We start from the raw sequence: 21,686 nt of genomic DNA, 5'->3' as shown, positions 1-21,686 counted from the left end.
CAACGTTAATTCGATGAGCAAAACGATGTTGTTTCAATGTCACGAGAAACGTTGTTTCCACATTGATTCGATGTCAGTTTGCTATCTGGGAACCTGTAAGTGTTATTAATAATTTTTGCTTTTATATTTTATGTAGCATGCTTAATAATTATTTTGTTTGTTGTGTAAGCACCGTTTAGCTTCTAGGTCTTCAATGACAATTGTATTGAGATATGTGAAGTGTTTGTCGTTGTTTTCGGAGTTGTCTAAAGAATAGAATAATACCTCGTAGTAACGTAACTGCATTTTTTTTTTTGTAAAAATCAGGCTAACGCAAACAAAGACTGATTGTGCTTTTACAATATGAACTCTGGGCTATGCTCGCTAACATAACATTAAATTCTTTATCTTATTTTTCGTTTTTTACTACAAACTATAAAGCAGTGGACTATAATCATTATTATAATACAATTTAATTGATAAAAGCATCATTGCACTCCGTGTTAAAAATAAGTATTATCTCTGTAAACACTGCTGGGTCATCTGACCAATCAACGCAGATTAGCGTCGCGCAAAGGAGGGGTTTGAAAAACGAGTCGTTGAACGATTCATTTGGGAGTCGGTGAGCAAATCAGGTAAAAATAAATGCATATTATACGAAAACAAAAGTGTTTTTTGTCATTGCATGCATGTAAAACTGTTGTTGGGGACTCCCACAACAACATTAGGAACATTTTAAATGTCATAATAGGTGCCCTTTAAAATGGACTGAATTTGAAATCGGAGACTGTTTCTTATCATAAGTAGCAAGCCTCAAAACCTCACTTATCAACTATTTATGTGTAAAATGTTGTATTTATTGATATAGACTACAGTCTGACAATAATGTACTGTATATAAAGCATCTATCTATCTATCTAATATATATATATATTTATATATATACACACATACTAATTATGTTGTCTGGAATGTTTTCAGTCAACATGTTAAGAAAGAAGAGAATAAAACCTGAGCAGGATGCAAAAGAACACATATTGTCGGGCAAAGACAAAGCCTTCATTGAGGGACGACAAATCAACACATTCAAAGGTAAATTGTGCACCACAAGGCAATTTGACTATGTTCAGACTGCAGGCAAATCAAATCATAAAGTAGGCATGCACTTGTAAGAATGAAAAGTAGGCCTATTGCTGGCAGTCTGGACATGATCTTTCAAATTCACACATTTTACCCTTGGGTAAGCCGCTATTTTTTTCATAAAGGTTAAGAGATGGAAAAAAAAAACTTTAAACAATTTTTTTATTATTATTATTTTAAAATAAATACTTAACTATGTATACAGAGAATAATGTAAACATTATTCTCTGTATACATAGTTAAGTATTTATTTTTATTTTATTTGTTGTACCTAATTTGGTTACAACCAAATTCAACTAGTAGACTATATCACAGTGAAAACCAATGCTTGATTTTTTTTATTTTTTTATTTTTTATTTTATTTTTTCTTGCACCTCATATTACATTACACAGTTTTACAGGATTTAACTCTTTAAAAGGATAGGTTGGTTAGCTGTGTAACATATAGGTGCACTTGGATTCATGTTTTATTTGTATTATTATATATTATTTTGCTCTTTTAGGGAGAGGTGTGTTTGCACTTGAGCACATTGAACCATCCACCTTTGTTGTTGAATACCGTGGGATTCTCTCTCAAAGTAAACATGTTAAAGATGTTCAAGGCAACTACTTGTTTGACTTCACATGGAATGGAACCAGTTATTGGTAAGCTGGCTGTTTCTTTTTTGGTTTATTTATTTATTTTTGGTTCATATTCAGAGCAAACTAGTTGCATGTCATTCTAATAAAAACAGTTATGATTATGATGATTATTATTATTACTATTATTATTACAATATAGGGCTGCACGATTTGGGGGAAATGTCATATTGCGATTGAGGTCAATATTGCAATTGGAATATGCAATTGCGATATAATAAACAAATGGTTTCATGAGTCTACTTGCTTGGATCTAAAGCAAAATGCACACACAGATTAGTGATAATTCTGAAATGTGTATTTCTCAACTCAAACTAGCAACAACAACTAAATGATTGATAACATTGAAGCCATTGATGTCTGGATATAAATTAATCCACCCCCATTAAAAACATTAATTATAGCCATCCAACATTACAGTGATTCCATCATTACAATTGAAAGCTATAATAAAAAATAAAAAAACATTTATTAGACTTCATTAAATATAACAGCTTTTAATTTAAGTGAACTTCAAATAATCCTCACATAAACCCATAATAAATGTCATATTTACCTGTGCCCTTCCTGTCTTTCAGGTATACAGAAATTTAATAAAGTTATCAAACATAATAAATAGACTATTATTAAAGCTACATAAGTTCTTTAGTCAAGAGCAGTGAGTAATTTTCTCTGTCCCCTTTGTTCTTTGATTAACTTTACTGACAGAAAGCTTTGGCTGCTGGCCCTTTAAGAGCAGCCGCTGCTGACAGAGACGCGGATCTCACATGCGCCTCATTCTCTCACAACTCTATACGTCCATCATAAGACTGCTCTTATGTTATGAAGATACTCGACAAACGACATTTTGGCATAATTGTGTGTTATTGTTCGTTCAAGCGCGAAAGAGAACTGTATTTCTGGCGCATGTCTTTCTATGAGTCACAGTCGGACATTCAGCGAATCAGCGCGCTCTCTTTTGACTTGTCTCGCATTAATGGTTTTAAGCAATCGCATGAGAGCATTATCATGTAACACTAGCCAAAGGATGACAAAAAATAACAGATGCTGCGTTAATTGCGTACCAGCCCATTGTTTATTTTACATAAAATCGCAGCATTTTGCGTCATATAATTGCACAGGCTTGACATCGCGATTACGATTGCGATAAGATTAATCGTGCAGCACTATTACAATAGCAGATTTGCTATGGTTCTCATAACATGAGGAACTTATTAGTTAGTGATAATCAATAACATGGTTATTTTTCAACTGGGGTATTATTTTTTTACCTTAAGTGGATCATCTGACCTATTAAATTCTTAGGAAGTCAAGTTAACTTTCACAATGTGTATTTGAATATAGGTTAAATAGGCCAAGGTTAGCCTAACCCAAATGTTCAGTTAGAACCGTATGTTTCAGTGTGTGTCTATGTTTTAAGTTTCTTACTGCACTATTTTTATCACAGCATAGATGCAACAAAAGAGTACGGTGGACATTCACTTGGACGACTGGTGAATGATCCAAATTGCAAAGTCAAGACAGTCATTGTTGACGGAAGGCCACACCTGTGTCTGTTTAGTATAAGACATATCTTTCCAGATGAGGAGGTCACATACAACTATGGGGATTCCTCTTGGCCTTGGCGTTTAAGGGTGAGTCTCTTAAATAATTTATCACTGAAAGTCAACCATGTTCTGTATTTCATGAATGTTAGTTTTTTATATGATGCAGATTATTTTTTTAAAATTCTGCATGTCTGCTTTGTGCACGACGGAGCAATGAAAGGGACACTAGATATTTAGACTTTGGTTGATACTAGAATTAGTTGCGGTGACCAATTGGCAAACATCCTTGCCTCAGTGTTGTACCTGTCTTTCTCATAATTACAGGAATTGTGTGACGAGACATCAGTGGCTGTGACTGAATGCAGTGTGAATCCTTCCTCATCAGTGAAACAGAAAGTAAGTTGAAGGGTCGGTCAAAATCCCTTGTCTCTTCAGTCATATATATATTTAATTCTATATCCTTTTGAATGCTTACATTACTTTTATACAAATCAATAATCAAATATATGCATTATCACATAATCATTTCTATATTCTTTTGTGCTTGTGAAATCATATATTTTCTCTAGAGAGCAATGCCATTTCTCTGCCTTTCTTCCTGAGGAGCTATGTTTTGGTTAACTGATAATGCAGAGCTCAAGCACTCTTCGGCCTTGGCGATGTTATTTGGTGGTGTTCTGTGTGTGTGTGTTTGACTTTCTACGTAGGCATTTGGGACACAACGCTCATCCTCATCGGCGCTCTCCTCTAACAGTTAGGTCAACTCTGACCTAAATCTAAGGATTGGCGACAGCTATCCTAACCAATGGCGATAGGCACCTTTTATCTGCTCACATGTGTGAAATTGTTTATGGTCTTATATTCTCTTAGCCAATCAGATGTATGATGATGCGATGCTTGCCCTTGTAAAATGGTATAATTGGTGTATGATTTTGTGTAAGGGGGAGTTGGCTTGCGACCTCCTCGTGAGACTTTGACGCTCGCTCTACCGATGAAACTGCAAACTATTCTTCAGTAAATTTTTATCTTTTTGATTGAACCTCACAACTCCTGGTCTTCTTTCATCATATCTGGTCTCGGGTCTTATAACTGTTACCCCCCTAACAGTTTGGTGGAGGATTGGCGGGAAACCATTCTGTGGTGACATCTCTGGCAAATCAGCAAACAAGGTAGAAAGATTTTATTAAGTATTAGGGCTGTCTGATTGGAAGAGATTTTGAAGGGGAACGGGAGAGCTTCACTCCGACGAGGCGAGTGAAGATTATTTATACTACGAGAGTATAAAGGGTTGCTGTTTTGTTTAAAACAGCAAAAGTGAAACGCACTCTGTGGGGGCCCAGTGGGGCAATACGGGTGTGGTACACCACCCCAGCAGAGGGCGTCCCTGGATTAGGTCCAGTGGCACCGCAAAACCTGATCAATCTCTTCCATCTCAGATAGGGGATCCCCGAAGTTAGTGATTCAGGCAGATAGGGAACAAGATGTTAGTTAAATCAATAAAATAAAATTAAAATAGTAAAATATAGGGTTGTTTGCCAGGGATGCATCAGGAACGGTCCCAAACAAATAAATATATATATAGTGTGACCCAAATTGGCAGAGACCAGTATATCTGACTTGGGAAGCGAAACATAATTTGCAGTTTCATTGTGTAGAAGTCTCACTATTGTTGCTAAACGTATTTTTCCGCCAAATTTATTGTTGTGGCTGCTAAATCTTTTTCTTGTGGTGGTTTTTCATCTGTGACCAATAAGAATGACTAATAAAGAAAAAAGTCCTGACCAAATGGAAGAGAGCGAACGCTGTAAACAGCTCTGCTCTGACGAGCTCAAATCAAAGAAATACGCACAGCTCAAGAAAATGGTCAGTCAGGGGTTTGATTCTGATTGGAAAATCACACAGCAGTAAGACTGGCTGCAAACAAAAAAAGAAGCTGATAAAGTCAAATTTTTATCCGTGTTTGCCCTATTCATGGATTTGTAAGATGGGTGGTATACCAATAACTCCTGAAAAAAAAAAAAAAAAAAAAATCCCTAACATGATTAATGGGTGGTCCAGCTTGATTGCTCAACGTGATAGGATGACAAAAATTATCGGACGAGAGATAGGATCTGATCTGTGCAGTTTGAGTGAAGGTCTAAAGGCAGTGTGTGATCAGGCTGAGAGAGCTGCGAAATGTGAGACGGTCTCTCGTGCTCCCTCCGCCCCCACCATCTCTTCTCAGACTGTTCAGGCGGCAGCTTTAGCCGGTCAGACTGAGAACCAGTATGATGGACCCTATACTGAGGTGCGCGGACTGTTGAATGTGGCTGTTGTAACCAATCGATCTTGAAATCTCTTCTGAAACTTTGTATATAGAAGGTCTAAATGGCAAACAGGTGTATCACAAATCTGTTTCTGTCCCTCTAACCATTTCTAACTCTGAAAATGTATATTAGACTGAATTTTGGGTAGGAGAAAACACTGTAGGGACAATTATTGGTGTTTACATATTGAAAAACCTTGAAGCTGATGTTTTGCTTTCTAAAAATAAGCTAGTGCTTGGCTGCAATGAAACAATTCGCTTATCTCAGACTGGCCCCCACCATGAGGAGAGATGTGCAGTGGCTGATTCTATTCAGCCTCTGAGCATTCCAGGTCCCTTGCATGAAGCCAAAAGACAATACCCTTTGAGAAATGAAGCACGAGAGGGAGCTGACTGTTTTGAAGGCCCTCCAAAACGGGGGAGTCAAAGTGAACTTGAAGAAAGCACAGCTAGCATTACCTGAAGTGACTTATCTGGGACAGATTGTGGGGGTGCGTGGCCGACGCATCCCCCCCCGAACGAGTTAAAGCTATTATTGAACTTCCAAAGCCAAACACTGTCACTGGTTTAAGGCAAGTGATGGGTCTTTTGAATTACTGCCGCCAGTATGTTTCTGAATAGACTAAACTCTCTAAACCACTCACAGAGGCACTGAAAGGAGGAAGACCTGGATCGGATTTGATCGACTGGACTGAGGAGATGGAGGAGGCTTTCGTGAGTATCAAAGAAACTCTTGCTTCCTCCCCAGCATTATGACATGCCGATGCCAGCAGGCCTTTCCACCTATGGACATGGGTGGGGACCCGGTCTTACTCCGCTGCTCTGGGTCAAAAGGTTCTGGGCCGGAACTCGTATGGGATGGTAGGATATTATTCTGCTCCTATTTCTGTTTCAATGGCAGGGCAACATCCGTGCCTGTTGATATGTGACTGTGCAGAGTGGGCAGTGACATTGTGACACATCAAAAGGTGATACTGCACACCAGACACCAGATTTTGAAACTGTTAACAAATACCCGTTTAGGCTCCATCTCTAATCAACGACGAGCCAAATGGGAGACCACTCTCTTGAGTAAAAATGTGGACATACAAATTGACATTGAAACTGCTATCAATCCTGCCTCCTTGCTTCCAGAAGAAGGAACTGCACACAACTGTGCCCGACTGATCGAGGCGGACAGCCAAAGCCTTCTTCAATCTGAACCCCTGTCTAATGCTATGAACTTGTTCGTGGACGGCTCCAGCTTTCATGAGCAGGGTACACGCTTCGGCCCCGTATGGAGGCGCAGGGGATTTCTGACTACTGCAGGACTTCCTATCTCACATCAACAGCAGGTACAAGAACTTATGAATGCCTGTGATCTTCCCGCAGAAGGAGCAGTCATCAAAGTCACCGGGCACGCTACTGACAGCTCCCCGGAAGCCAAAGGGAACCACGCTGCAGACGCTGCTGCCAGAGAGGCTGCAAAACTGACTGAATCATGTGTGAGTGTGATGACTCTTTCCCTTCAGGAGAATGAAACTTCCAGAGACATTTTTGAACTTTATGCAGAGGATGACCCTGAAGAGATAGAACAGTGGACAAAGTTAGGAGTACAGAAAATTTCTGAAGGACTTTGGAAATTTAATGGACGCTTTGTTTGCCCTGTTTCTGCTCGAACGGAACTTATGTCCTTGTATCATGGGTTGGCACATGCAGGGCCTGAGAAATTACATGCAATGATTTCAAAAAAACCTGGTGGTGGCCAAGGCTGAGGGCTTCTTGCAATGATTTCTGTAAGAGATGTTTAGTATGCCTTAAGGTTAATTCTTCCTCAAAGCTGAAAATTCCCTTAGGACATGCCCCTCGACCTCAGGGTCCGTGGACACACCTCCAAATTGATTTCATAGGTTCATTGCCCCCTAGTGGAGGGTTCACATACATTCTAATGATTGTTGATCTTTTCTCCAGATAGGTGGAGGCATTTCCACTGAGAAACTGCACTGCAGACGCAACTGCAAAAATAATGTTGAATGAAATTTTCCCAAGATGGGGCTTACCCTTACAAATTGATTCAGATCAGGGTACACATTTCACGGGAAAGGTAATGAAAAATCTCATAAATTGATGGGAGTGAAACAACACTTCCACATCCCGTTTAGGCCTCAGTCTAGCGGCTCCATTGAACGTACAAACAGAACACTCAAAACGTCATTGAGAAAGAGATTGTTGGAGTGGGGGAAGGGGTGGCACGCAGCTGTTCCAATGATTCTTTTAAGTATGAGAGCCAGCCCTAACAAAACTACTCAGATCAGTCCTTTTGAAATAATGACAGGTCGTTACATGCGACTGCCTTGGGATGCTCCCCTGCAACATGAGGGACCGTCCGGGCCGTTGAAAGATGCTTTGCAAAATTATCTGAAGGCTTTGGATAACTGTTTACGCGATACACGAGTTAGTGTCAGTGTCCGACAAGCAGAGAGAGATAATGTTGAGCAAAAAGACATGCCGGCCTTGCCTGAAATAGGTGACAGTGTAATGTTGCAAAGAGAGATTGTTTCTCCTCTAGGTCCAAAATTTGATGGACCTTTCCAGGTGCTCTTGACAACTAATACATCTGTTTTACTTGACAGAGGGGTTCTGGGTACTGTCTGGAGACATTGGTCACAGGTGAAACCACTCGATAAAGGTTCCAAACAAATCACCGCATCATAATAACGAACTATCTCGTAAACAGTAAAGGTCTGTCGTTTATATGTGTGATAGTGTAAAATTCTGTAACAATGTTTTATCATTACAGATGGCGGAATCCGACGATATATTGAAGCTGCTAATTCTTTAGGAAGAAGTGCGAAATACCAAACGACTGAAAGTGAGGTGGGCCATCATTCGATTGGCACTCCCTCTCTCGTTTGGGGCTTTGATTATAATAGCCTTATCATTCCTGATGTGGATTCAGATTTCAATTTGGACCGGTAGACTCCATGCGTTCTCCACTCACTGGGATTGTGAGGAGATTTATAACCGTCCATCATGGGTTCAATACCCATGCCTAAATTCAACTGAGGGTCTAAATTTAATTCCAACCATGTATCAGAACGTTAATGATCGCTGCTATCACTTGGACGGAAATGAGACGGTGACCTTTTGGCTTGGTCACTCCCCAAATTATCCCTGTAATACCCTCAATATGCAAAAAGGTTGGTGGGATAGAAGTGGAGGCGTGGGTTGGCTCTTCTATGTTTTTGTGTGTGTATGTGTGTTCGTTTCTTCTTCTCATATATTTGCAGGTCTGCTTGCAGTAAGTTGAATCCTGTCGAGGAGGAAAGCAGACTGATCAAGCTGACAAACCGCCTGATCGATAAACTGAGGAAGAACAACATTGATGCCCTGTTGTGAGTGGAAGGTGGGAGAGCCTCGGAATGGGGACTGGAATTTTTAGTTTCCAGCATGTCCGTAAAGAGGCGAAGAGACTTTTGTGACCCGCCAGGGAAGCATTTGTCACCACTCCACCTTCCGTAGTGACCTCACTTGTTAGACCAGACGTGGCGGTATTGGGCCCCACATAGGTCTAAAACGGGGGACTGAAGGGTCGGTCAAAATCCCTTGTCTCTTCAGTCATATATATATTTAATTCTATATCCTTTTGAATGCTTACATTACTTTTATACAAATCAATAATCAAATATATGCATTATCACATAATCATTTCTATATTCTTTTGTGCTTGTGAAATCATATATTTTCTCTAGAGAGCAATGCCATTTCTCTGCCTTTCTTCCTGAGGAGCTATGTTTTGGTTAACTGATAATGCAGAGCTCAAGCACTCTTCGGCCTTGGCGATGTTATTTGGTGGTGTTCTGTGTGTGTGTGTTTGACTTTCTACGTAGGCATTTGGGACACAACGCTCATCCTCATCGGCGCTCTCCTCTAACAGTTAGGTCAACTCTGACCTAAATCTAAGGATTGGCGACAGCTATCCTAACCAATGGCGATAGGCACCTTTTATCTGCTCACATGTGTGAAATTGTTTATGGTCTTATATTCTCTTAGCCAATCAGATGTATGATGATGCGATGCTTGCCCTTGTAAAATGGTATAATTGGTGTATGATTTTGTGTAAGGGGGAGTTGGCTTGCGACCTCCTCGTGAGACTTTGACGCTCGCTCTACCGATGAAACTGCAAACTATTCTTCAGTAAATTTTTATCTTTTTGATTGAACCTCACAACTCCTGGTCTTCTTTCATCATATCTGGTCTCGGGTCTTATAACTGTTACCCCCCTAACAAAGTGAGCGCATGTTCCTTCATTGTTTTCTTCTCTTTGACACAGGCAATGTTAAGTGTAGGATGGTTGGGCACCATACTAGACTGGTTGACGTGGACTGTCGTCTTAAAGACCCTGTTGTGACGTCTCAAATTCGAGTAAAATGTACCTTGCTCGGTTCATTCATTTTCATAACTCGTGCGTTGGGGGATGGGCATGACACTGACCTGAAATGTAAGGACAGTTCTCCACTACGAGGACCGTCATGTCAGGGATAGGGTTTGAGGAAAAGATGTTGCTTTGGGTATGTGTCGGCTGCTTCTTTATTGTGGATAAGCTGTAGACCCAATATGCACACTTTTCAATCTGGATATGCTTTGTGACTTTCAGTCACAGAGATGTAAACTGTTAAGGCCCATTCACACTAACCATAACTGTGTTAGGGTCCAACCAGCAGACGGTAACGTTCTGTTTATTGTGATCGCATCTTTGACTGCCGCTTATATATTGAAGCATGTTATAGCAGAATTGATTCCGATTGGCTGTCAATTAAGCAATGTATCGCAATACAAAAATGCAACAATATATATTGTGGATAGTGACAATATGTATTGTGTATAGGACACCCAAAAATAAAAGTTACTGTTTGAGGGGAAACAATCAAGTTTACAGAGTTTTAGTGTCAATACTACATTAAACTACTATATATATATATATATATATATATATATGCAGTGGGGGAATATTTGTGGGTCCTGATAATGCTAAATGTCTTTTGTTACCAGTGAAAAGTGGCCTTCATTAATTTAAATATATCTAGTTGGTGACAGAGTGCAAGCATATTTGTCTAAAACAAATCCATCCATCCATCTTCTTTTGCTTATCCGGGGCCGGGTCGCGGGGGCAGCAGTCTAAGCAGAGATGCCCAGACTTCCCTCTCCCTAGCCACTTCCTCTAGCTCTTCCGGGGGGACACCGAGGCGTTCCCAGGCCAGCCGGGAGACAGTCTCTCCAGCGTGTCCTAGGTCTTCCCCGGGGTCTCCTCCCGGTGGGACGCGCCCGGAACACCTTCCCGGGAAGGCGTCCAGGAGCCATCCGGAACAGACACTCCACCCATTTGCATTAACCCTTTGAGCCCGACGGCATCGTCCACGACGCCACACGACTCCTCCGATAAATATTTATATTATTTGATTGATTTTCTTACCGTTTTTTGCAGCAGAAAGCTAACGAGCTAGCCGTCACGGGGGTGTCTTTGGTGTCTTTCTAGCCTTTACAGAAGTTTTTCTATCCAGCCTGGAACTTATGCGTCCTTTTAGAGTGTTTCAGCAATAAATCCAAACGCTTATATCCAAGTTTTATCCACTTGATGTCCATAATTTATACATTTTCTGTCATTTTTGCCGCTAGCTCGATGCTAGCTGCCATTTTGGATATCACGTGATTCTTTGCGTGAGGTTGTTGACCAATGACAGGCTGATCCGTCGTCCACGTTGGTGTGCGTCATTACGCATGAACCAAGGCTGATATTGTGGAGCGAGAGAGAGAGAGAGAGACGCACGGCACAGTGGTTTCGAGGGGAGAGAGAGACGCACAGAGAGACGCGAGTTTTGAAGAATACACGGAGAATAATGGATCGTCAGAGATTGAGAAACATGGATCTAAATCAAGCGCTGGCCTTTTTTGATGCCATGGAGGATGATGGATTTTCTGGAGAAGAGAGCTATTTGACTGATGAGGAACTCGATTACCAGGATGGTCTAGACCCTGCTGAAGAGTAAGTTCCATTTATTTATTTACTGTAAAAGTATATAAAAAAAACGAATATTATAAAATATAAATTTTCTAAATATGTAATAATAAGTTCTGTAAAAGTAGTATTTCGTTTTCTATGTTTGTTACAGAGTAGTAAGAGTTGTGGATTACACTTTGTCTCTCAGCCATTGTTTGTATCTCTAGGTAAACTCAGACAAACAAAGGATAGTGGGGGGTTGGTCACACCTTTTAGCTGTGGAGAGAATGTCTCAAGGATGTTGTAGTGGGGGGTTGGTCACACCTTTTGGCTGGGGAGAGAGTGCTAATATTATAGCTGTGGTGGGTTGGGGGGTACAGTAGCAATCTCAGCCATTGTTATCTTATGTGAGAAATCAAATACAAAAACACTAATTGATCTGATATGTATGATCTAATATTTTGCTTTATTTGTTTTACAGTCATGATAATGAAGACACCAGCCCACCCACCCGAGCCAGACAGGAAAGCTCCCATTCTTCCGCTGAGGAGGGTCCTCCCACTTCTGCTGCAGCATCGCAGCCTTCCACTTCTGCTGCAGCATCCCAGCCTTCCACTTCTGCTGCAGCATCGCAGCCTTCCACTTCTGCTGCAGCATCCCAGCCTTCCACTTCTGCTGCAGCATCGCAGCCTTCCACTTCTGCTGCAGCATCGCAGCCTTCCACTTCTGCTGCAGCATCCCAGCCTTCCACTTCTGCTGCAGCATCCCAGCCTTCCACTTCTGCTGCAGCATCCCAGCCTTCCACTTCTGCTGCAGCATCCCAGCCTTCCACTTCTGCTGCAGCATCGCAGCCTTCCACTTCTGCTGCAGCATCGCAGCCTTCCACTTCTGCTGCAGCATCCCAGCCTTCCACTTCTGCTGCAGCATCGCAGCCTTCCACTTCTGCTGCAGCATCGCAGCCTTCCACTTCTGCTGCAGCATCGCAGCCTTCCACTTCTGCTGCAGCATCCCAGCCTTCCACTTCTGCTGCAGCATCCCAGCCTTCCACTTCTGCTGCAGCATCCCAGCCTTCCACTTCTGCTGCAGCATCCCAGCCTTCCACTTCTGCTGCAGCATCCCAGCCTTCCACTTCTGCTGCAGCATCCCAGCCTTCCACTTCTGCTGCAGCATCCCAGCCTTCCACTTCTGCTGCAGCATCCCAGCCTTCCACTTCTGCTGCAGCATCCCAGCCTTCCACTTCTGCTGCAGCATCCCAGCCTTCCACTTCTGCTGCAGCATCCCAGCCTTCCACTTCTGCTGCAGCATCCCAGCCTTCCACTTCTGCTGCAGCATCCCAGCCTTCCACTTCTGCTGCAGCATCCCAGCCTTCCACTTCTGCTGCAGCATCCCAGCCTTCCACTTCTGCTGCAGCATCCCAGCCTTCCACTTCTGCTGCAGCATCCCAGCCTTCCACTTCTGCTGCAGCATCCCAGCCTTCCACTTCTGCTGCAGCATCCCAGCCTTCCACTTCTGCTGTAGCATCCCAGCCTTCCACTTCTGCTGCAGCATCCCAGCCTTCCACTTCTGCTGCAGCATCCCAGCCTCCCACTTCTGCTGCAGCATCCCAGCCTCCCACTTCTGCTGCAGCATCGCAGCCTTCCACTTCTGCTGCAGCATCCCAGCCTCCCACTTCTGCTGCAGCATCCCAGCCTCCCACTTCTGCTGCAGCATCCCAGCCTCCCACTTCTGCTGCAGCATCCCAGCCTTCCACTTCTGCTGCAGCATCCCAGCCTTCCACTTCTGCTGCAGCATCCCAGCCTTCCACTTCTGCTGCAGCATCCCAGCCTTCCACTTCTGCTGCAGCATCCCAGCCTTCCACTTCTGCTGCAGCATCCCAGCCTTCCACTTCTGCTGCAGCATCCCAGCCTCCCACTTCTGCTGCAGCATCCCAGCCTCCCACTTCTGCTGCAGCATCCCAGCCTCCCACTTCTGCTGCAGCATCCCAGCCTCCCACTTCTGCTGCAGCATCCCAGCCTTCCACTTCTGCTGCAGCATCCCAGCCTTCCACTTCTGCTGCAGCATCCCAGCCTTCCACTTCTGCTGCAGCATCCCAGCCTTCCACTTCTGCTGCAGCATCCCAGCCTTCCACTTCTGCTGCAGCATCCCAGCCTTCCACTTCTGCTGCAGCATCCCAGCCTTCCACTTCTGCTGCAGCATCCCAGCCTTCCACTTCTGCTGCAGCATCGCAGCCTTCCACTTCTGCTGCAGCATCCCAGCCTTCCACTTCTGCTGCAGCATCCCAGCCTTCCACTTCTGCTGCAGCATCCCAGCCTTCCACTTCTGCTGCAGCATCCCAGCCTTCCACTTCTGCTGCAGCATCCCAGCCTTCCACTTCTGCTGCAGCATCGCAGCCTTCCACTTCTGCTGCAGCATCGCAGCCTTCCACTTCTGCTGCAGCATCGCAGCCTTCCACTTCTGCTGCAGCATCGCAGCCTTCCACTTCTGCTGCAGCATCCCAGCCTTCCACTTCTGCTGCAGCATCCCAGCCTTCCACTTCTGCTGCAGCATCCCAGCCTTCCACTTCTGCTGCAGCATCCCAGCCTTCCACTTCTGCTGCAGCATCCCAGCCTTCCACTTCTGCTGCAGCATCCCAGCCTTCCACTTCTGCTGCAGCATCCCAGCCTTCCACTTCTGCTGCAGCATCCCAGCCTTCCACTTCTGCTGCAGCATCCCAGCCTTCCACTTCTGCTGCAGCATCCCAGCCTTCCACTTCTGCTGCAGCATCCCAGCCTTCCACTTCTGCTGCAGCATCCCAGCCTTCCACTTCTGCTGCAGCATCCCAGCCTTCCACTTCTGCTGCAGCATCCCAGCCTTCCACTTCTGCTGCAGCATCCCAGCCTTCCACTTCTGCTGCAGCATCGCAGCCTTCCACTTCTTCTGCAGCATCGCAGCCTTCCACTTCTGCTGCAGCATCCCAGCCTTCCACTTCTGCTGCAGCATCCCAGCCTTCCACTTCTGCTGCAGCATCGCAGCCTTCCACGGATGCTGCAGCATCGCAGCCTTCCACGGATGCTGCAGCAGAAGTGGAAGGCTGCGATGCTGCAGCAGAAGTGGAGCTGGCATCCCAGCAGCTGCCAGGAATAGGCTAGAGGATGGATACCCGACCCAAGCCCGACGGGACCCGCCGGTACCCGACGGGCTGGGCCGGGTTCGGACAGATATTTAGAAATGATGTTCGGGTTCGGGTCGGGCTCGGTCACATCAGCGCGAAGGCATTGAACATTTTAAATTTAAAACAGGTTATTATGTAGGTAGCCAATGTGCCTGATGCTTTCACTTGATGCAAACGTTCGTTTTTGTGATTAAAAAATATGTAAAATATTACCATAACATCTGTCTTCCTGTGTGCGGAAATTTGTTTATGTAGATCCAGATCCGGCAGCTTGAGGGGTCGACAGAGTCCTGAATCCACAAGGTCGAGATCTAGATCACCTCAGCCAGCAGCCCCAACTCCATCATGGAACAGTAAGAGTCAGCCAGACATCCCTCCAGTGCCCAAAAGGTTCGTCCCAACAATAAAGCCAGGACATCATCCATATACACACCATTGGACCTTTTCAAACTTTTTGTCAGTGACAGTGCAGCAACCACTTTGTGTAATAACACATACACAGACGCTGCAAAAAAAACATTGCCAGTGGCAAAAAATATTCCTGGAAAAAATTAACTGTTGAAGAATTTTTCCAATATTTAGGACTGACTTTCTTTTTTGCACTGGTGAGACTGACAAATATCCGGGACTACTGGAGGACAAACACCATTTTCAGCCAACAGTTTCCCCACTCAGTGATGGCACGTGACAGGTAGCAGGTAATTTCCTGGAACATCCACATGAGCAACCCTGATGAAGATGTCCACAACGACCGGAAGAGAGGGACACCAGCTTATGACCGGCTGTTTCGTCTGAAGCCCCTTTTAGATGACATCAAACATGCATGCAGAGCATTTTATCGCCCACGGCAGAACCTTTCAGTGGACGAGAGGATGGTGCCAACAAAGGCTCACACTGGCATGACGCAATATATGAAGGCGAAGCCAACTAAGTGGGGCTTCAAACTTTTTGTGCTGGCAGACAGCAGCATTGGGTACACTTTAGACTTTGCTGTATACACGGGGAAGTCTGTGTTTGCTTCTGGTGTAGGACTGGCATACGACTCGGTTATGTCCCTCATGAGCAAATCATTCCTAGGGAGTGGCTACAATGTGTATGTAGACAACTTCTACACAAGTCCAAAGCTATTCATGGATCTCTACAGCATGAACTTTGGAGCATGTGGCACCTACAGGGACAACAGAGACGAGGATGCCCCCGCACAACCACAAATGCCATGAACAAAAAGGATCCTAGGGGCACCATCAGGTGGATCCGTGACGGCCCTCTGGTTTTCGTTTAGTGGATGGACACTCGGGAAGTCTCTGTCTGCTCCACAATTCACCCGGCCTTCTCTGGCAACACAGTTCAGAGGAGGGTAAGAACTCAGGATGGAGGCTGGAACACCAAATCCATTCCATGCCCAACCCCTGTCACTGAATACAACAAGAATATGGGAGGTGTTGATCTTTCTGATCAACTCATCCAATACTACTCCGTTCACCAAAAAACATTTCAGTGTAAAGTGGTCCTTTTCGTGTTACACAGGACCAGAGACTAGTTTTCCCTGTGTGCTTATCTGCTGATATTTCACATGGTCCGAAACTGTTTAGATTGTAGGGCTGGAATACATTTTAATTGTTTCTTTTTACCCCTCAGGAAAAAGCCAAATGAATCAGGATGAAACTGAGAACACCAGAGGTATTTAAACATTTGGGTATATTAAAGTTATTCCATGTATATACATATAGGTGTATAGTATACATATGTATGTTTGTTTGTTTGTTTGTTTTACAGAGACCAAATTGAGGAGAATAGTGAAAAGGCCATGGAGCCCAAATGAAGTGAATGCTGTCATGAAACATTTCAGAGTCCATATTTCAAAGGGACACCTTGCAACAAAGGCAGAGTGTGAGCAGTGCAAGACTGCAGAGGACCCTGTTCTGAGAGAAAGAACGGCCCAAAATATAAGGGATTTCGTGAGGAACCGAGGTTTGATGTTGAAAAAGAAATCATCTTAGAGTTCTTCGAGAGATCAGTGTTGCCTTCCATTAAAGGTTGTATCAGCGATTTCAGGCCCAAAAATAGGCCCAAATATAAATGATCACATTCATCTAATTTTTCCTAACGATCCGCTAGCTGCCCGCCCCATAAGTATGCCGTCCAAAAACCGCGTCTCTGTAGGCAGCCTAGGCTCTGAGATCTGCACACAAAAGGTGGGGGTGTTGTGGTTTGAGATTTTGCGGTGATTGGTTGGAACTGTCGGTGATTGGTTGGAACACTGTTTATTTTGGTTTTGGTGGTTGGTGAAACCCATTGTTTTTGTGTGCAGATCTCAGAGCCTAGGCTGCCTACAGAGATGCGGTTTTTGGACGGCATACTTATGGGGCGGCCAGCTAGCGGATTGTTAGGAAAGATTAGATGAATGTGATCATTTATGTTTGGGCCTGAAATCGCTGATACAACCTTTAATGTCTGTGGGTTTTGTTCTCTAAAGTGTTTTTGGGCCAGAAGAGTGTTCAAGACATCCTTTTATTTACTTTTATTAAAACACTGTTTTGAAAGAAATTTACAAATACATGCATTTACTGGAAGGCAATTTAATTTGGTTTTATTTCCAGTGTGTTGCTGTGGTCATTTTGAGGCACACTCCCTCATGCACTTTAGTCCCATAATGGTTAGAGATGTACCGATTACAATTTTGTATTGTAATCCAATTCCGATTTTTTCCGAGGTTGACCCGCCGATACCGATTTTAGCCGATTCCGATTTCATTTTTTCTAACCACTGAACAGCACACACATTTATTTTCTATATGTTTTTTTTTTTATATATAAAACACCATATACTTCTACCCAAACTGAATAATAAAAACAAGTTTAAATGGGTGAATTTTCTATAAATATTTTTGAGTCATTTCATTTTCTTTTCTGACATAGCCTATTCCAGTTCTTGTTAAAACACACTAGACATGCAAATTCAGTGCATTTTTGGCACTTTTTGTGTGAAATCATATTTATTTTGCACATCAAAAAAAGTGTGCTTTCACTTTAATTGAGTGTGAGCAACGCAGCAAAAATAGACTCTGCGCTTCACTGCTGCTCACGCGACGCTCCTGCTTGTCCTGCTCCCGGTGTGATGCACTCATTGATTAACATGCACGCCGAAAAAAATACGCGCCTCTCACGCTTGCGGTGTGAAACTGACGTAATTCATGAGGTTTTCTACATGTGCGTTCCGTGTGCACGTGTGATGCTGATGTTGCGCGATGTTAATCATGCGGCGCCAGAGTGCGTTTGACCGGTATATGTCAGACTGACTGGCCGATCGCCGGTCATGGCCGATCACGTGAAAATCGGCCAATTCCGGTCCCAAGCCGATCAATCGGTGCATCTCTAATAATGGCCTTATTAGACCTCAGTTGTTGAGCCTTTTTTTACCATTTGCAAAATAAAAATTGCCCTTTCAATTTAATTTTGTTAGTTTTTATTGGCTGTCTAGTTGCATTTCTTCATCTAATTGTCCTTTAACTAGTCTTCTATGAAGTGTAAAACTTGCTGATCTTAAATCCTTTTCTCCAACCAGGTTCATTTTGCACCACGTGTATATGTTGGTTGATATAGCAACAGCACATTGTAGCACTATTTCCTTAGGTGTGCGTATTACTTTTACAGGTTTAGTGGCAGCAAAAAGATGCACAATCACTTGTGAATTCACTCTTTAACGTAGAATAGTTGATTTGGTTTAGTATGGTTAACTCTAATACAGGTACTCCTGCTATGAGTTAATTGTGATGTCCATTTAAACCCAGTTTGTCCTCATAATCAAGGGTTAGTCAGGTGTTTGTGTGTGTTTGAGAGTGTGTGAGTGAGGTCCAGTTAAACCCAAAATGTCCTCATAATCAAGGGTTAGTCGGGTGTTTGAGAGTGTGTGTGTGTGTGAGAGAGAGGTCCAGTTAAATCCAAAATGTCCTCATAATCAAGGGTTAGTTAGGTGTTCGTGTGTGAGAGGTCCAGTTAAACCCAAAATGTCCTCATAATCAAGGGTTAGTCAGGTGTTTGTGTGTTTGAGTGTGTGTGTGAGAGGTCCAGTTAAACCCAAAATGTCCTCATAATCAAGGGTTAGTCAGGTGCTTGAGAGTGTGTGTGTGAGAGGTCCAGTTAAACCCAAAATGTCCTCATAATCAAGGGTTAGTCAGGTGTTTGAGAGTGTGTGTGTGTGAGAGGTCCAGTTAAACCCAAAATGTCCTCATAATCAAGGGTTAGTCAGGTGTTTGAGAGTGTGTGTGTGTGAGAGGTCCAGTTAAACCCAAAATGTCCTCATAATCAAGGGTTAGTCAGGTGTTTGAGAGTGTGTGTGTGAGAGGTCCAGTTAAACCCAAAATGTCCTCATAATCAAGGGTTAGTCAGGTGTTTGAGAGTGTGTGTGTGTGTGAGCGGTCCAGTTAAACCCAAAATGTCCTCATAATCAAGGGTTAGTTAGGTGTTTGTGTGTGTTTGAGAGTGTGTGTGTGAGAGGTCCAGTTAAACCCAAAATGTCCTCATAATCAAGGGTTAGTCAGGTGTTTGAGTGTGTGTGTGAGTGAGGTCCAGTTAAACCCAAAATGTCCTCATAATCAAGGGTTAGTCAGGTGTTTGAGAGTGTGTGTGTGAGAGGTCCAGTTAAACCCAAAATGTCCTCATAATCAAGGGTTAGTTAGGGTTGTGTGTGTATGCATGATTCATATGGTTACAGATGTACAGTTAAACCCAAATGGTCAGCAATGTTCATTTAGATACTAATACCAAGTCTTGAACAATCTTCTCTTTTCACATTAACAAAACCCAAACCCAATCAACTGGAAATATTTAGCTTTATTCAAAACTATCTTTAGACAAAACTTCTTAAAATCTAATGAATAAATTAAGACTGACATTCAAGGTTCAATTATGAAAAATACTTGTGGGTGAATGCATTTGTCAGTGATGGTTAAATAGTGTAAACTCCTTTTAGTTTTTTATTTTCTTAATTTTTAAAGCTAAAATATTTCCGTATTTCACTTTCCCTCTTCTCTCTTTGCTCTTCACTCACTTCACACCTGTTAAATCTCACATTACAAACTCAGGTTAGTTTTCTGAAATCTCTCTTAAAGTTTAAGCCAGTGTGAACAATTTGATGATAATTTCTTGTTTTGTTTTTCTATATGCTGGTATTGAAACAAACTTAAGTGATGTGGCACTCTCATGGGTAAAGTTAGTCCAGGTTATACCAGGTTAGTCCTCATAATTAATGGTCAGATGTGTGTGTGTATGTGAGTGATGTCCAGATAAACCAGGGTAGTCCTCATAAATCATAATTGAATCAGGAAACGCCCACTCCTGCCCTGTCCTTACAGTGCTTTAGTTTGTCAGGTCTTCATATTACCAGACTGTTTCATTAGAATTAAATTCTGAGCAGTCAGATTTTTACCCCATGCCATAAGGAGCAGTTTAATATTTTTTATTAATGTCTATGACAAAGGGAAAGGTGGGTCCCCATAAACCAGGATGGATCTTTTTAGGGGGAAAAGTCCTTATAAAGCACCCGTACCAGTATGTGTGTGTGTGTGTGTGTGTGTGTGTGTGTGTGTGTGTGTGTGTGTGTGTGTGTGTGTGTGTGTGTGTGTGTGTGTGTGTGTGTGTGTGTATGAGAGAGCTGTGAAACGATTAATCGCATCCAAAATAAAAGTTTGTGTTTACATAATATACAGTATGTGTGTGTACTTTGTATAATTTTTTTTGTGTAGGCTATATATAAATACACACACATGCATGTATATATCTGAGAAATATTTGCATACTGCATATATATTTTTATATTATTTATATTACATATGAATATAAATATTTTATATATAAATAACACATTTTTCTTAAATATATAAGATATATAAAATATATAATATAAAATGTTTTGGTATTTGCTATCTTGTTGTATCTGAACAAGAAGTCCAGGACCTCCAGCAAAATAATAGGCCCCTAACACTAAAGATCCAGCCGTATATTTAACGGTGGGCATGGGGTAAGTTTGAGGGGTAAGTTTGTTTCATCTGACCATATGTTCCGTCCCGTTTGAAGTTCCACTGAATATGCTGGAGTTTGTTTTTGGATGAGCGGTGAGGATTTTTTGAACTTGAAATATATATATATAGGCTACTGTAGGTAGCTATATATATATAGGCAAGGAAATATACAGATACAGATTCTCAACATCTTTAGTTGATTGGAACTTCTTAATTATTGTCCTGATGGTGGAAATGGCCACATTCAGCCACTTTCTATTTTGTGAAGCTCAACAATCTTTTTCTGCACATCAGAACTATATTCTTTGGTTTTACACATTGTGATGGATGATTAAGGGAATTTGGCCTTTGTGTTTCCTCATATTTTACTCCTGTGAAGCAAGAAGTCAGCTAGACAATTTTGAATTAAATAAAAAATGTTTGAATGAAAAATCAAAAGGATAAACAATGCCGATTTATTTTTACAGCCATCTTTGATCTTGTGCCAATGCAATTTGTGTGTGAGAAAAAGCAGGTCTATATGTATAGCCTATAGGCTATATTAAATATGATATATAAATTAAATATAAATAAAATAGGCCTATACTGTTGACTAAATATTTATTACATTTATATTCAGTATTATATGTATATTTATACATTTAAATTGCATTTTAGTGGTTGTGTGAGAGAGAAAAAGCTTAATATATTAGCCTAATATGTATATGCTTACTATTGACTAAGTAGCCTATTAAATATATAATCAGTATATAGCCTACATAAAATAACGCGTGTGTGTGTGCGTGCGTGCGTGCGTGAGAGAGAAAAAGCTTCATAGGCTATATGTATCATATGTCTGTAGGCTACTATGTATATATTTACTATTGACTAGTTAAAAATAAATATATTTAATTAATTAATATATCAGTGTTATATCATGTAAAGCCTAT

General features: G+C 42.3%; 1 protein-coding gene across 1 annotated transcript; it reads left to right on the top strand.

Moving 5' to 3' along the window:
• Positions 1-964: 964 nt before the first annotated feature.
• LOC306984301 (histone-lysine N-methyltransferase set-1-like) lies at positions 965-16,861 on the top strand. The gene is made up of 6 exons (XM_079585527.1): positions 965-1,071; positions 1,623-1,764; positions 3,206-3,392; positions 3,630-3,701; positions 16,377-16,418; positions 16,515-16,861. The coding sequence occupies exons 1-5, from the start codon at positions 966-968 to the stop codon at positions 16,389-16,391; spliced, it is 522 nt and encodes a 173-aa protein (XP_079441653.1). The 5' UTR covers position 965; the 3' UTR covers positions 16,392-16,418; positions 16,515-16,861.
• The last annotated feature ends 4,825 nt before the right edge of the window (positions 16,862-21,686 follow it).

Source organism: Phoxinus phoxinus (genome assembly GCF_949152265.1).
Source record: "Phoxinus phoxinus genome assembly, chromosome: 17".
Classification (NCBI taxonomy): domain Eukaryota; kingdom Metazoa; phylum Chordata; class Actinopteri; order Cypriniformes; family Leuciscidae; genus Phoxinus; species Phoxinus phoxinus.
This window is presented reverse-complemented; position numbering and strand designations above follow the sequence as displayed.

Excerpts from the sequence above, each read along its gene's own strand:
- LOC306984301 (XM_079585527.1), top strand. The coding sequence starts at position 966 with ATGTTAAGAAAGAAGAGAATAAAACCTGAGCAGGATGCAAAAGAACAC. Across the intron at positions 1,765-3,205 it reads TGGAATGGAACCAGTTATTG|CATAGATGCAACAAAAGAGT; the intron begins GTAAGCTGGCTG and ends TTTTTATCACAG. Across the intron at positions 3,393-3,629 it reads CTTGGCCTTGGCGTTTAAGG|GAATTGTGTGACGAGACATC; the intron begins GTGAGTCTCTTA and ends TCATAATTACAG.